Raw genomic sequence first — 16,958 nt, 5'->3', positions numbered from 1 at the left:
TTTAATAGCAAATATCAAAAGCTGTAAAATGTATTCTTCTTTTAAAGGAAAAATATATTTTATATGTAGTCAATATAATTTTTTTATGTATATACATTTTTTGAGGGAACAAATTTATCAACTATCATGCTGAAGAAGAGTGTGGGGAAAAAAAACAAAGAGGAGGACTAAGAGGAAAGAACAATCAGTTCAAAAATACAATTGCTTTAAAGCATGAAGTGCTTTTCCACACATTTACATTTAAATAACCCATATTAGAACATACAAAATATCTACAGAGGAGACGGTGTACATTGAATTTTAGACTCTTAATTGGTACCTACATGTTGGTACTTACATCACCCACACAACACAACAGCTCTATTCAGAGCTACCCTACCTCAAAGCACTCTAAAATATTATTTTACTATTTCCCTTGGTTTTCCCCTTGTTACGCTTTCCGGAACGCTACCCGGTGCGCGGACCGGGCGCTAACCGTGAGAAAAATTTGAAAAAAAAGGGTTTTCTTTTTTTACATATATGGGCCTCCTCAGAAAACCTAGGGGGTCAGGATGTGTCTCCCGTGCCCCCTTATACCCATTCCCAACATTGTTTATCCTCCATCTTGTGACTAAATTCGTCCGAAACACAAGATGGCGGACTCCCGTTACGCTACCGGTGAGCTACCCGGTTCGCGTACCGGGTAGCGCTTCCACCGCGAAAAATCGAAAAAAAAATTATTTTATTTTTTTGCCCCGCGGGGCCCTTTAATAGCCCCTACATCAATCCTAGGGGGTCAGGAGGGGTCTACCTTGCCCTCTTTCATTCATTTCCCCCTTCGTTTATTTCCACCTCTTGTCTCTCGATCCTACCGAGAGACAAGATGGCGGCCGCTCCGGACTGTTTAGAATGTTGACAGTCACCGGAGAGCCAATCCGCTTCTCCTCGCGAAGTTCCGTTACGCGTCTGGTACGCGTACCGGGGCGCTAACTAGGACGCTGTCACAGATATATATAATTTTTTGAATGTTAATTTTTCAAAATCCACTGGAGCACATATCTTGAGACCTAGCAAAGGCACATCCGGCAAACAGTCTCTACAATTTTGCCAAGTTTCATAGAAATCCATTCAGCCGTTCGAGCTAAAAGTGAGTCCAACCGCCCTATGGAAAACTCAATGTTAAAAACACGTTTTGGGACCCCCCTTTTTTCTCGGCCCCCGCTTGACAAAACACCCCCCCAAACTTTCTAGGGACGCTCAGAAACAAAATGTGCCATTTTCCTGAAAATTTCAGCCACTTCCGTCCATCAACGCCAAAGTTATTCAACATAGAATTTTCAGAAATCCCTATTCAAAAAAATCCTAACTATATATACCTATATATATATATATATATAACATTTCTATGGCAAAATGAAACCCCTCATTTGTTCCTTTTCAAATTAAATGTATTAAGTGTTACCACTTTATTCCAATCAAGATGACTTCAGGTGTGCCATACTTTTGTCATAAGTAAGACTGTTAGCATTCTAGTTGTTCTTTAGAACACTCTGGGACATTCTGTCATTGGGCTATAGTTGGGCTACATCTGGCTGATATTTTGGCTACGTTTGGGCTCTTTTGTCTCTGGTGGCCATCTTGGGAGACTGCATATCAGAATTTTGTAAATGAAATATAAGAGGATTTGAGAAGTCACTCAAAATGTGCCCTAATTTTTCTTTCTTCAGCACTAATCATAATTTCTATGGCAAAATGAACCCCCTCATTTTGTTCCTTTGCAAATTAAATGTTTTAAGTGTTAACACTTTATTCCAATCAAGATGACTTCAGGTGTGCCATACTTTTGTCATAAGTAAGACTGTTAGCGCTCTAGTTGTTCTTTAGAACACTCTGGGACATTCTGTCACTGGGCTATAGTTGGGCTACATCTGGCTGATGTTTGGGCTACATTTGTTTTTTTTTGTCTCTGGTGGCCATCTTTGGGCTACATTGGGCTACATTGGGCTACATTGGGCTACATTTGGGCTCTAACATATATATAGCCCAATGTAGCCCAATATATATTTTTCAAAGTTAATTTTCGTAAAAACCACTGGAGCATATATCTTGAGACATAGCAAAGGCACATCGGGCTACCAGTCCCTACAATTTTGCCAAGTTTTGTGGAAATCCATTCAGCTGTTCGAGCTAAAAGTGAGTCCAACCGCCCTATGGAAAACTCAATGTTAAAAACACGTTTTGGGACCCCCCTTTTTTCTCGGCCCCCACTTGACGACACCCCCCCAAACATTCTGGGGACGCTCAGAAACAAAATGTGCCATTTTCCTGAAAATTTCAGCCAATTCCGTCCATCAACGCCAAAGTTATTCAACATAGGATTTTCAGAAATCCCTATTCAAATAAATCCTAACCATATATACCTACTGGCGACCGCCAGTAGGTAATATATATATATATATATAGATATATATATATATATTTTTTCATGCTTAATTTTTTGCTAATTTATTGTGTTTAGCCCGACTGGATACACTGCGATTGCCCATCTGGGGGCTTCAAGTAGTTAAATCCTATTGTTGTGTTGCATTCAAAATACACTACAAGATGGCCGCCTTGTTTCATATTAGGCTTTAGTCCCCTTGTTTGTGTCCATACCTGACCAGTAGTGGGAGTGATTATGCATGATATAAACAATGTCGGATACAAACACAGTGCATCACACACTGACGAAGGCAGACCGCCGAAACGCGTCTGTGTGCAACCCTCCGCTGAATAAAATCTAGCGTGTTTGTACCCCTCAAACTCGAGTGCTGTCATTCTTTCCAGGAGGATTGGGAAAGGATCTTGGAGCGTTTATGTGTGGCGGTGTCCACGAACCGCCGACAGCACCCGCCGTCGAGTGAGCAGCCGTTTCTTCGTGGAGAAGGAGCGTTTTCTAAGTGCACGGCTGCGCACCGCCTGATCCAATCCGGGAGTTCAAGTCCGGTCGCGGATTACAGAGGAGAACGCGAGCCCCGTGTCTCCCGAGGAAGACGTCTCCGGTGAGCATTGAATTGCATGCTGATATTGATTCTACTCCCGTCTCTGCACGTCAGGGAGTTTTGGAATTGCTGGCAAGGCGACAGAGGGCTGAGGCAAAGAACGCGCTCTGAATACTGCGGAGGGGGTAGCACTATCTACAAGCGCGAGTTAACAGTAAGAGTTGAATACTGTTTATGACACGCGCTGTTCCGACATGTTTTCCGATGCAGAGCGGCAATCGGCAGCGAAGGGCATGTTTAAAAGGCAGACAAGACCGCCTGCGTCAACCGGGACGCCTACAGTGGAAACGCCCAGCAACCCACTTTTGATAACAATAACCAAATTGGAACGCCTGCATGAAAGGGAAATCCGCAAATGGTGGGAGGCAACAAGCCTTACTAATTACATTGAGGAAGAACGGGTCCCGAGGGGGTTGAGAGTCCACACTGTTCCCTCCGATGAAAATCCTGACCCGCAACTGCTAACAGACTGGTTCGAACATACTGCCCAATACTGCGAGGGCACATTGAAAATACTTGTGAAATATGCTTGGAGCGACAGGGAGCGAGCACTGGCAGATATCCAAGTGATCGATACTGAGCTTGAGAATGAAACTGATCCCGGCCAAGTGGCTAACATCACACAAATGAAAGAACAGATGAAGGCCAGGTTGATCAAATATGAATCTAAAATAAGGCTCTGCAAACAAGAAAAATATGAAAGGGACGCTAACGACTATCTAACAGGACGCGTCCTTACATATGCTAAAAAGTTTGACGCTCCACGCAAAGCCCTCCAGAAGAGCAGAAAAGAAGGTGCTGGGACAACTAGCGGTACTGGAGAAGTCACCTCCGAATCTGACATAACTGAAAATGAATCAGAAGAGAACCAGTCAGACCCAGATACACGCACTATCAACAGGGGGCCCAAAGCAGCAAATAAAAGCACCAAGACTCCTTTTCAGGAGGAGTACGAAGTAATACAAAGCACATGGCTCCGAGGTGGGAAGAACAAGCCCCCAGACACGGATACCCAAGGGGCAGAACAGGACGGAGAACCAGACGGGCAGGCGGGGGGAACAAGAGGAAGGGGCAGAGGCGCCCGAGCACCCCGTTGGACCAATCGGAAACGTACCAACAAGAAACAATAACCCCCGCTATTAATCTAAGTGGAATCAATAACATCACTAACCCCCCAGACAACTCTATCAGCAACAACGTGGTTACTAACTTAACGGTGGTCAATCTCACTCCTAGAGAACTGACAAAGGAAGAAAAACAAGTCCTAAGCCTGGGACTGACCTTTTGTCCAAATAGTGAGTTGGAATACACCCAAACCAAGATAGACTTGTTCCGCTTCACCCGCAAACTTAAATTACATAAATATTTTAAAATGCGGCCACATCTACAACAAAAAGAAACCCAAGGGCGAAGAATTACAGCATCAGACGCACTGAGCGGCAAAGACCTACGCTCAGTTGAGATATTAACAGACCTGGAATTGGAACAAACGCAGGACCTTGCAGACTTGGATCCAGCCCAAAGAGCTGAAGTGCAGGGTGTCGAACAGGACAGTGAAAATAGTGGTTTTAAACCTCCGTCCACCTTTGTTCCCCAATCCCCTTGGGATGCCATAGATGTGTTCTCGGAAGCGATGAACGATGACCTACTGAAACTAAGGAAAAATAACCAAAAGAACCCCCACCAAAATATCACGGAACAACAGAGAACTGCCTTGAAAGGATTAACGATGGACACGAAAATAATTGTGAAGCCCTCTGACAAGGGCGGGAATGTGGTCTTGATGACCCGTGAATACTACACAAAGGACGCATTGAGGCAACTTTCAGATGAGAAATTTTACACTAAATGTACTAATGATACCTATCAACAAAGTATCACAGAACATGATAAACTCATCTCCAAATGGTATAACCAACGTATGCTGAACAAAGATGAACATATGTTCCTACGCACCACTTGCCCAATGACACCAACTTTCTACCACCTCCCAAAACTTCACAAAAATCGTGACCATCCACCTGGACGCCCGATTATTTCCTCCATCGGGAGCTTAACGGAGAACATGTCTCGCTTTGTGGACCACACCCTATTTCCTCTCGTGTCCAACCTGGACTCGTATATACGAGACACAAAAGATTTCTTGACGAAATTGAATAATCTGGTGTGGCAACAGGACTATCTTTTAATGGTATTAGACATTACCAGCCTCTATACTATCATCGACCACAACCATGGACTAGAGGCGGTCAAATGGGCATTGGAACAACGCCAACTACGATTTTCCAGACACAACTTAATGATTCTGGAATTCGTAGAATTTTGTCTAAAACACAATATATTCCTGTTTGAAGAGCAGTTATACATCCAGAAGTCTGGCACGGCGATGGGTACTTGCTTTGCTCCCAGCTATGCGAACTTGTTCGTGGGCTGGTGGGAGGAGCAGGTACCCAGGAGCTGCAGAGTTGGGGAAGAAGAGGGCAATGTCATCTGCTGGCATCGATATATCGATGATCTCTTCATTGTGTGGAGAGGTACCCCTGAGACAGCTCAGGAATACATCAATGTACTTAACAACAATCAACTCAATCTGCAATTTTCAGGGACAGTGAGTCCAGTGGCAGCGGACTACCTGGACCTCAAAATATACGCAGAAGATGGTCAACTCCACACTAACCTCTTCAGAAAGCAAACTGCTGGCAACTCTACACTGCATGCCAGCAGTAGCCATCCACCCCAACTAATTAGAAGCATCCCCTACGGGGAACTGCTAAGACTTCGCAGGAACTGCTCCAAACCCTCGGATTTCGAAGCGGCTGCTTCGGAATGCATATCCCGATTTAGAGCTAGGGGGTATGGCGAGAGTTTGCTCCACAATACTCTAAAAAGAGTAAAGAAAATAGAGAGACAGTCCCTCCTGACCAGTAACACCGATCAGGTTAACCGAAGGGGTAAGTCAGGTGATGATCAAGGCAAGTTCAGAGTTATAACTCCCTATTCTACAGGTGCAGACAATTTCAGAGCTATGCTACGCAAGAATTGGCATATTCTTCTTACAGACAATGTGCTCAAAGCAGATCTCCTATCTCAGCCACTCCTAACCTTCAGCAAAGCAAAATCCCTAGGCGACATACTGGTGCACAGCCATCTTGAAAAAGTGTCCCCAAGAACGAACACTTTGAGGGAGCAACGAGGCTTTTACCCCTGCGGCCGCTGCAAAGCGTGCGCAGGTAGTAAACGCGTACTCTCGTACACAATATCAGAAACTGGCAGAAAAATTTATATAAATAAATTTATCACCTGCAGCACACAGTATGCCGTATATTGCTTGCAGTGCCCCTGTGGCTTACGCTACATTGGGAGCACGATCAAGGAGATTAAGCTCAGAATATTGGAACACATGCGAGCCATCGATAAAACAGATCAGGCCTATCCGGTGGCTCGCCATTTCGCTGAAGTACATAATCGAGACCGGAGTATGCTTCAGTATTTCGGACTCGATGTTGTACCCCACAATATTCGTGGAGGTGACCGACTACGCAGACTAAGGAGACTAGAGTCCCGTTACATCATTGATCTGTGCACAAAACATCCTAAAGGTCTTAATAGTGGGGAGGAGATGGCCTTCCATCTAGGAAAATGAGCAGCTAGGATCTGATAATCACCATTCCAAGATGATAGTAAAAACTGATCACACTGAAACTAGAACGTCTTTTATTATCACACTTGGAACATATGCACACTAATGTATATAATAGCTCTGTAGAATGCTCCCGATTTTTCTTTTGTGCATAGTAACCTTTTGTACATAGCAGTATGTGAGAGACAACTTGTGGTTATTTGACTGATGGCATGAATTTCATTTTGGATCGGATATAATGCGAATATTTATTTTCAATGCCTCTCTACATACACAATTTCCACTGTACATAATATGCACTTTAACCACTTTTGTTCCAACTAAAATTAATGTAACATCTTTCGCTCAAAATGTGGTTCATATTGTAAATAACTATACATGCCCTCCCTGTTGTTGCACGCGATGCACTCACTTGACACCCACTCACTTAAACAAACCCCCCCTGTAGCTAAGTTCAGCCTGCAGCTGTGGTTTGAGAATTGATGTAATTTTCTTTTTTTTTGTACAGGAAGTTTGGCACATGTAATATATATGGGGACACCAGCCGATCCACGGCTCTATTTTTTCATGCTTAATTTTTTGCTAATTTATTGTGTTTAGCCCGACTGGATACACTGCGATTGCCCATCTGGGGGCTTCAAGTAGTTAAATCCTATTGTTGTGTTGCATTCAAAATACACTACAAGATGGCCGCCTTGTTTCATGTTAGGCTTTAGTCCCCTTGTTTGTGTCCATACCTGACCAGTAGTGGGAGTGATTATGCATGATATAAACAATGTCGGATACAAACACAGTGCATCACACACTGACGAAGGCAGACCGCCGAAACGCGTCTGTGTGCACCCCTCCGCTGAATAAAATCTAGCGTGTTTGTACCCCTCAAACTCGAGTGCTGTCATTCTTTCCAGGAGGATTGGGAAAGGATCTTGGAGCGTTTATATATATATATATATATATATATATATATATATATATATATATATATATATATATATATATATATATATATATATATATATATATGTTTTTTTTTAAGTTACAATAATTATTTATTACTTTTAAGGTTATTTAAGTATTTTAAGTATGTTTAAGGTAATTAAATGTATTATTATTATTACATTAATTTTAAATTACTTTTAAGACATTTAAAACATTAAATATTTTGACTATCTATATTTTTTACAACGATATTGTCGATTCGATATTTTTGTACTTACCTGTTTGGAGATAGGGATTCGATATTTTTGTATTCTGTATTTTTTACTCGATATTTTTGTAGTTCTATATTTTTGACATCGATATTATGTCAGTGATGCAGCAAAAATATTGTAAATGCGAACCCGGTATTTTCAGCGGATCAGCGCTTCAATGTCTGCACACAGAATGGTAAATTCACTTTGATTTTAAATTTCTTTTATACAAACTCTAAAATACAGCAAGGGGAGGATAGAACACGTGATACATTATGAAACTCAAGATATCTGTTCACGACCAGGTGCCTACCTCTTCTCATGAGAAGAATGATAGAAGACCTTGAAGTATGGATACAGTGAGGTACAGTAGAAAGCTGACACTAAGGGGCCCATTAGGATGGCGGGTGGATTGCCCCCGCCAGGCTGGCAGTAGCCACCGCCGGCCTGGCGGGGGCAATCTGCCCGCCATCCTTGCTCTAAAGCCCCCCCGCCATATTAGTATGGCGGGGGGGACCGCGGAGGACGGAAAGACCGTCCGCCGCTTTTCCGCCCCGGTCGCAAGGCGGAAAAGGTTTCATATGGTGGCGGTGTCTAATAGACACCGCCAGCCTTATTATGATGGGCTTCTTGGGATGCCTATCCGCGGCGGCGATGCCGCCACGAAAAACGCATGCGGTCTTCACTCTGGGGCCCCCTGCAGGCCCTCAGAGTGAAGGAGGTGCTCACCGGGGAGTACCTGTGGTACCCCCCTTCATTTGCATAAACAAAGCGGCAGGCACCATGCGGTGCCTGACGCTTTGTCTATGCAAATGCTTTAATGCATTTTTATAATTGTGACGTGGGGTACAGAGAGCACTGCCCGCCACAATGATAAAAATGCAGGATGTGCCCGCCACTGTGGTGGACACATCCTAATACCGCCCAGGGGACCCCCGCCCTTATGGCGGGTGGTCCCAAACCCCGGTAGGATGACGGGCGGACGAAGTCTGCCCGTCATCCTAATAGGCCCCTTAATTTTAATTTCTAGCTTGTTTAAGCATAAGCATATGTGTACTCAGCAATAAGACTTAGGGGCCCATTAGGATGTCGGGCGGATTGCCCCCGCCAAGCTGGTGGTGGCTACCGCCAGCCTGCGGGAGCAATCCGCCCGACATCCGCATTCGAATTCCCCCACCATATTAGTATGGCGGGGGGACCTCGGCGGACGGAAAGACCGTCCGCCACTTTTGAGCCCCGGTCGCCCTGCGGCCGGGGCGGAAAAGGATTAATATGGTGACAGTGTCTATTAGACACCACCAGCCATATTACAATGGGTTTAGGGAGATGCCTTTCCGTGGCGGCGATGCCGCCACAGAAAGGCATGCAGTCTTCACTCTGGGGGCCCCCTGCGGGCCCCCAGAGTGAAGGAGAGGTGGGGGGTGACAACGGGGGCACCTGTGGTACCCCCCTGCATTTGCATAAACAAAGTGTCAGTCACGCGCGGTGCCTGCCGCTTTGTTTATGCAAATGTAAAAGTGCATTTTTAGCATTGTGGCGGGCGGTGCTGAGAGCACCGCCCACCATAATGCTAAAAATACAGGATGCGCCTGCCACAGTGGCGGACGCATCCTAATACCCCCCACGGGACCCCCGCCCTTATGGCGGGTGGTACCAATTACCGATGGGATGTCGGGCGGACTAAGTCCGCCCGCCATCCTAATGGACCCCAAAATGTGCAATGTACAACACTGAAATATAAGATGGCAGTGCATTTAAAATGCTTGTTAATGTGCAGCAATGCAAAGGCTAGAATAGTATTTCAAGCAGGTATTAAACGATTTCACAAGAATTACCACATTGTTAGGAGTATCAGGTCTGACTTGCAGAAATGTTCCCAAGTTTAGGGCAGACTTTAAAAAGTTTTAGATTGCCAAGAAGACTCATTGTGACTCCCCCAGACAGATCTCAAAAGCTTAAATTGTGATGTTTATTTCTTGCTTTGTGTCCCCCTCTGTTTATGTCCTTCTTTTCTCTACTGCACTCTCTCTCATGAAAACGCTTATCTCTTGTAATGCTAGCAATGCCGCCTTCAAAGGCACCCATCGTATCTGAACTAACCCTATAACTTGCTTTAAGGGGCTCTCGTGTTGGTGCAACAGGCTGGGACCCTCAGCGCCACTGTGGGAGGCAGCACGCACTTGCCATGCACCTTTAGGAAGAAAGAGGACCAGCCGGTGAGAGTGACTTGGACCCGAGGGATGGAACAACCGCTGTGGCTGAACCTGACATACACCCCTGACCAGAAATACTATCTGAGCCCAGTCTCAAGACAAGGAGAATGGAGCGAGGTTATGTTGACGATTTCACAGCTCACCGAAGAAGATTCCGACCACTACTACTGCCACGTGGAGCTTCAAGGGGGGGAAAGTGGAACAGGAGGAGGAACCAAGCTAGAAGTGTCCAGAGGCAGCCACCAAGGTAATCACACCTGAAAGCTTAAAGCAATTCGACTTTGAGTTTGAACTATCCTTTACTTTGATCAATATCTCCCCACTGCCACTACCCCCTTCCTTTACTCCCTACCTAAAGCATACTGCAGCCATAACCGTGGGAGTGGAATATGCACTTCAAAATATACCATTTTGTTTCAGAAAGGTTATACTGTAGAGGTCAAAGGCATTCAGACTTCCTGTGCTTTGAGCAGTTAGTGCTTCTACTAAAATAAATAACAGCATAATGTTGATAGAGCTGCAACACATTTATGTATTTTTTTAAGCAATGATACTCCAGCATCCATAGAAAACATATACAGTGACTCCATGTCGTGGTGTGCTATAATATGTCACCAGATTGTAATCCCACTCCGCATGCCATAAGGAGTGCTAGTCTCTGCTTCAAGAGGGCTGTTTCACTGGTTTAAAACCCGCCTAAAAGCCATGCCTCATCTTCCTGCTGGGATTGCTTCCAGTGTCTTACTCACACTGACCTCATCTACTTTAGCACTTTCTTCATTTTTACATGAGGCACAATGTCCTCTTTCTATTTCCATAAGCTTCCATATGTTATGTGGATTCGGCTAATTCACTAATCAACGCCACACTGCCAAGATAACAATTCTGATAACTAGTAGGATGATATGTCTTTTAGCCATTTTGGACAGATAATCTCTAATAATGCCAAGCAAAAGTTTTTCCATTCAAACATATAAAAAGCACACTCGGTTTGTTTGTCTTCTCAATGATTTAAAATGTTTGCAAGTCAAAAAAATATAGCAAAGTATTTTTGATGAGAAGACGAATATTTTCAGGTTTGTGGTAGCTTCTGAACCTACTATCCTAGTTAACTTCTGAAACTTGAAAACACCCCTCTCCTTTTTTTATCCCCTCTTCTGTCTTTTCTTTTTCTTTCCTTTTTCTCCTCATGTCAGCATGGCATCTTACAAGTCAAAGACCATATCCTGGCACCCTTGTGTCGTGTGGGCCCTTGCCTCTTCTCAGCCAGACCCTTAAAGAAGGTTCTTTCATCCCAAGGGATAGTCACCTTCCCCATTTACTGCTGTAATCATAGGACACCAGAAAAAGAAAAAAAAGGGGGGAGTCATCCCAGATAACTCGACCCGTCAGCGAAGGCCTTCCACACTTCCCTTATTCGTGGTAAACTACCGTCTATTATTGTTTTACATATCCAACTGGCCGCTACCAACACACCATTGGGATGAGGTATTGCGGAATCTTTCCAATGTTTGCATATCTCTCGTCTTGCCAACAATATCAAATAGAAAAGCAACTCCCTTGATTTATTGTCGAGCGTTGTGTCCAGATCAATGTGTACCCCAAAGAGCACAAGAGTCACTGACAGAGTTAGCAGTGTCTTCATGATGTCACAGATAGTAGGTTCTACCACCTTCCAATATTGTTCTATTTCAGGGTATGTGGAGAAAATATGTGTATCGTTGGCTTTTGGTGTTTTACATCTGTTACAACCAGGAATTGGTTGAAATACCATTATGGCTATTTTATACGGTGACAACTACAACCTATTTATTGTGAAAAAATGATGTCTTTTAAGATCTGCTGGTGTGACTAGAAAGTATAGCATTTTTAAAGAGCTCTTCCAAGTTATCTGGATAGCTTCTTCCTGGAGTGTATCTTGCCAGATGATGTATGGGGGATCTAATTGCCTATCTTCCGCTTCCCCCAATTGCGTATACCACTTGGAGAGGAGGGGGAGCAACCCTTGAGCCCAACAGGTAGGTCGCTCCCCCTCCGTACATCACCGCCTGTGCCTCCCTGCCCCAGATGGCACTGCTGAGGAAGTCCGAGGCCCTCCACCACCCGCAGGCTACCACCTGTGCCTCATCCCTGGTGGCCAGTGGTAGGCCGTAGGTTTGTTCATCCTCCGCTTTATTGCTTTTATTGTATTGCCTGTATTTTCATTGCTGTGTCTGTGACTGCTCTTGTTTGTCTTCCCCCGCTGCCTGTATGTGTCCGTGCCCCTTTTTCTTCCCTATGTTCCCCTCGCTGTCCACGTGCTCTCTCTGCCTGGTCTTTCCTTCTGTACCCCTCGCTGCCCCCGTGTCTCTGCCCAGTTTTCCCTTCTGTTCCCCTCGCTGCTCCTGTGCCTCTCTGTCCGTTCTGCCCTCTGTTCCACTCGCTTTCCCCTCATTTTTTGTGCCTTTCTGCCCTCTGTTCCACTCGTTTTTTTGTGCACTTCTGCCCTCTGTGCCACTTGTTTTTCCCTCAGTTTTGTGCCTTTCTGCCCTCTGTTCTACTCGTTTTTTGTGCCTTTCTGCCCTTTGTTCCACTCGTTTTTTGTGCCTTTCTGCCCTCTGTTCCACTTGTTTTTCCTTTTTTTTGTGCCTTTCCACCCTCTGTTCCACTCGTTTTTTGTGCCTTTCTGCCCTGTGTTCCACTCGCTTTTCCCTCGTTTTTGTGCCTTGCTGCCCTCTGTTCCACTTCTTTTTCCCTCATTTTTGGTGCCTTTCTGCCCTCTGGTCCACTCAATTTTTTTGTGTGTCCTTCTGCCCTCCGGGCCCTTGTTTCTGTGCCCCTTTCGCCTTCTGTTCCACTCATTCCTCCGCCGCTGTGCCCCCTGTGGCCCTGTCTCCCTGACTGCCCACTGCCCATTTGCTGACCCCGCCTCCCGCCTCCCAGCTGCTCCTCTCTCCGACCTCCCCATATAGGCCGGCAGTTGCGCGGTGAGGAGAGCGACCCTTGACCCCACCAGGTAGGTCGCTTCCCCTGTGTCCCCAGCTCCATCTGCCGCTGCTGAAAAAGTCGAGGTCCTCCACCACCCGCAGGCTACCACCTGCGCCTCATCCCTGGTGGCCAGTGGTAGGACCTAGGTAGGTTTGTTCATCCTCCGCTTTATTGTTTTTATTGTATTGACTGTATTTTCATTGTTGTGTCTGTCACTGCTGTTGTCTGTCTTCCCCCGCTGCCTGTACATTGTCCGTGCCCATTTTTCTTCCCACTGTTCCCCTCGGTGCCCCCGTCCTCTCTCTGCCTGGTCTTTCCTTCTGTACCCCTCACTGCCCCTGTGTCTCTGCCCGGTTTTCCCTTCTGTTCCCCTCGCTGCCCCGTGCCTCTCTGCCCGTTCTGCTTTCTGTTCTTAGCTGCCCCTGTATTTCTGTATTCTGCATTTTGCCTCTGTGCCACTCGTTTTTCTGGTATTTCTGTGCCCTTTTTGCCTTCTGTGCCATTCGTTTTTTCCTTGTTTTGTGCCCCTTTTGCCTTCTGTTCCACTCGTTTTTTGTGCACGTCGGCCTTCTGTGCCACTAGTTTTTCCCTCATTTTTATGCCCCTTTTGCTTTCTGTTCCACACGTTTTTTGTGCCCTTCTGCCCTCTGTTTCACTCGTTTTTTTGTTCCCTCTGTGCCACTCGGTTTTCCCTTGTTTTTGTTCCCCTTTTGCCGTCTGTTCCACTCGTTTTGTGTGCATTTCTGCCTTCTGTGCCTCTCCTTTTTCCCTCGTTTTTGCACCCCTTTTGTCTTCTGTTCCAATCGTTTTTTGTGCCCTTCTGCCCTCTGTTCCACTAGTTTTTGTTGTGCCTTCCTGCCCTCTGTGCCACTAGTTTTTCAATCGTTTTATGCCCCTTTTGCCTTTTGTTCCACTCATTTTATTTGCCCTTTGTTCCACTTGTTTTTTGTGCCCTTCTGCCCTCTGTGCCAGCCGTTTTTCCCTAATTTCTGGGCCCCTTTTGCCTTCTGTTCCAATCATTTTTGTGCCCTTACGCCTTCTGTGCCACTCATTTTACCTTTGATTTTGTGCCCCTTTTCCTTCTGTTACCTTTGTTGTCCCTCACCGCCCCTGCCGCTGCGTCCCTGTGGCCCCGCCACCCTGACTGCCTACTGCCCATTCGCTGCCCCTGCCTCCCGCCTCCCAGCTGCTCCTCCCTCCCACTTCCCCATATATGCCAGCTGCAGTTCGGCCGCTCCGCTGGCGCGCCGATGCAACGCCTAAGGTGAGCCTGTCTGTGCCCATCCGCGCCTGGAACATGCCCAGCGCCAGAACCCCTGGCCCCCGCACCCGCCACAACGACAGCCGCCACTACGACGCCAGCACTCTGCACGCTCTCAACCCCAGACGGAGCCACACCTGCTTCAAGGCTGCCCCGAAACGCACTCACGGCCCCTTCACCTGCCGGAACTGCAGCTACACCAGCCTCAGAGCAGACGCACCTCCCGCCAAGAAAGACTCCAACCACCTCCGATGTATACTACTGAACACCCGCTCTGCACGCAAGCATGCCGTTGAGCTCTGGGACCTGCTCAACACAACATCCCCGGACGTCGCCTTCCTGACAGAGACCTGGTTTAACGACTCCTATGAACTCGACATTGCCATAGCCATCCTAGATGGCTACAAGATCACCCGCAGAGACCCGGAGTCGGAGGAGGGATCGCCATCGTCCACAAGAACAGTATCGGTGTCTCGACTAGCACTGACGACGTGCTCAGCACCACCGAACACATGCATTTTCAGATCCACATAGACCCTAATTCCACCCTCAGAGGCACCCTTGTCTACCGACGCCCCGGACCCCGCCCCCAGTTCAGTGACTCCATCGCTGACTTGATCAGCACGCATGCCCTGACCTCCACCGACTACATCCTCCTCGGAGACCTGAACTTTCACCTTGAGAACAACAACAACTCCACAACCCTGATCGATAACCTCGCCAACCTCGGACTGAAGCAACTCGTTACAATGCCCACCCACTCCGCCGGCCACACGCTCAACCCTGTCTTCACAAGCCTGTATGTCTCCATCAGCCACACCACCAAACTCCTCTGGACCGACCACCGCTGCATCCACTTCACCTTCCAGAAACCCGCAACACACAACCTCACCCAACAGATCCCCGCCGCTGCTGGAGCAAAATCACCGAAGACCAACTACACGCAAACCTCACTCTCAGCCCACCCACCGAACTCTCCAACAGCGACAAAGCTGCCCACAGCCTCAGACGCTGGATCGAGGACTGCGCCAACACCCTCGCCCGCTGGAGAAACCCCCCCACAGAGACACCAGCAAGAGGGCGAGCTGGTTCACCCCAGAACTCCTAGCCTCCAAGCAAGCCTGCCGGAAACTAGAGAAGCAATGGCACAGTGAACAAACTCCGGACAGCCACGCAGCACACAAGGACGCCATCCGCAACAACCACCACCTCATCAAGGTGGCCAAGAGGACCTCCTTCAAAGACCGCCTCGACAACAACACACACAGTAGCAAGGAGCTGTTCAACATCGTGAAGGAACTCTCCAACCCCAGCTCCAACACCAACGACATCCCGCCGTCGCAAGCCCTGTGCGACTCCCTTGCCACCTTCTTCCACTGCAAGATAGCAGACATCCAAGACAGCTTCAACACCCAGACAGCCCCAACAGACAGCAACACAACAGACCCTCAGTCAGTACACCATCGACCACGACCCCCTGCTAGCCTGGGCCAGCGTGAGCATCGATGACACCATCAAGACCATGCGCTCAAACCACTCTGGTTCTCCATCAGACCCATTCCAGCACCACGTCTTCAACTGAGCAAGCAGCTTCATCGCACCCCACCTGCACAACGTCATCAATCTCTCCCTCGAGACTGCAACTTTTCCAGAGATCTGGAAACACACGAGATCAACGACCTACTCAAAAAACGTAAGGCAGACCTAAGAGACCTCAAGAACCTCTGGCCCATCTCTCTGCTCCCCTTACCGGCCAAGGTCATCGAGAAAACCGTCAACAGACAGCTAACCCGATACCTCGAAGAAAACAGAATCCTGGACCCTTCCCAGTCAGGGTTTCGCAGCAACAACAGCATCGATATTGCCCTCATCGCCACCACCGACGACAACAGGACCCTGCTGGACAACGGCAAGACCGCAGCACTCATCCTCCTAGACCTCTCTGCCGCCTTCGACACCATCTGCCACCGCACACTACGTGCACGCCTTCACGCCGCAGGGATCCGATGCAAGGCTCTGGATTGGACCACCTCCTTCCTCTCTGGCAGAACCCAGAGCATCCGCCTCCCCCATTCCGTTCCAAAGCCTCCGAGATCATCTGCGGCGTACCCCAGAGATCCTCCCTCAGCCCGACGCTGTTCAACATTTACATGGCCCCGCTCGCACACGTAGCCCGACAGCACGACCTCAACATAATCTCCTATGCCGACGACACTCATCTGATCCTCTCCCTCACCAAGGACCCCATCACCGCCAAAGCAAACCTCCATGAAGGAATGAAGGCCGTCGCCGACTGGATGAAGACCAGTAGTCTGAAGATGAACTCGGACAAGACGGAGGACCTCATCCTCAGCTCCAACCCTTCAGCCTGTTGGGCGACGGCGCTGGGGGCAGCCCCGACACCCACCGATCACGCGAGCAACATGGGAATCATCCTCGACTCAGAGCTCTCAATGGCCATGCAGGTCAACGCTGTCTCCTCCTCCAGCTTCAACACCCTCCGCATGCTCCGCAAGATCTACAGATGGATCCCGACAGATACAAGAAAGACGGTCACCCAGGACCTCGTCAGCAGCAGATTCGACTACGGAAATGCCCTCTACGCGGGAGCCCCGACCAAGCTCATCAAACGACTACAACGCATCCAAAACCCCTTGGCACGACTGA

The 16,958-nt window shown here is 47.5% G+C and overlaps 1 protein-coding gene across 1 annotated transcript in view; it reads left to right on the top strand.

Moving 5' to 3' along the window:
• The window catches only part of LOC147717840 (uncharacterized), an 87,538-nt gene that overhangs the window by 24,635 nt on the left and 45,945 nt on the right, over positions 1-16,958 (top strand). Inside the window, exon 2 of the mRNA XM_086920566.1 lies at positions 9,969-10,310. Within this exon, the coding sequence (XP_086776692.1) occupies positions 9,969-10,310 (342 nt within the window). The remainder of the gene's footprint in view (positions 1-9,968; positions 10,311-16,958) is intronic.

This window comes from Lissotriton vulgaris, chromosome 5, assembly GCF_964263255.1.
Source record: "Lissotriton vulgaris chromosome 5, aLisVul1.2, whole genome shotgun sequence".
Classification (NCBI taxonomy): Eukaryota; Metazoa; Chordata; class Amphibia; order Caudata; family Salamandridae; genus Lissotriton; species Lissotriton vulgaris.
The sequence above is the reverse complement of the archived record's forward strand: the minus strand, read 5'-3'. Positions and strand labels throughout refer to the sequence as shown.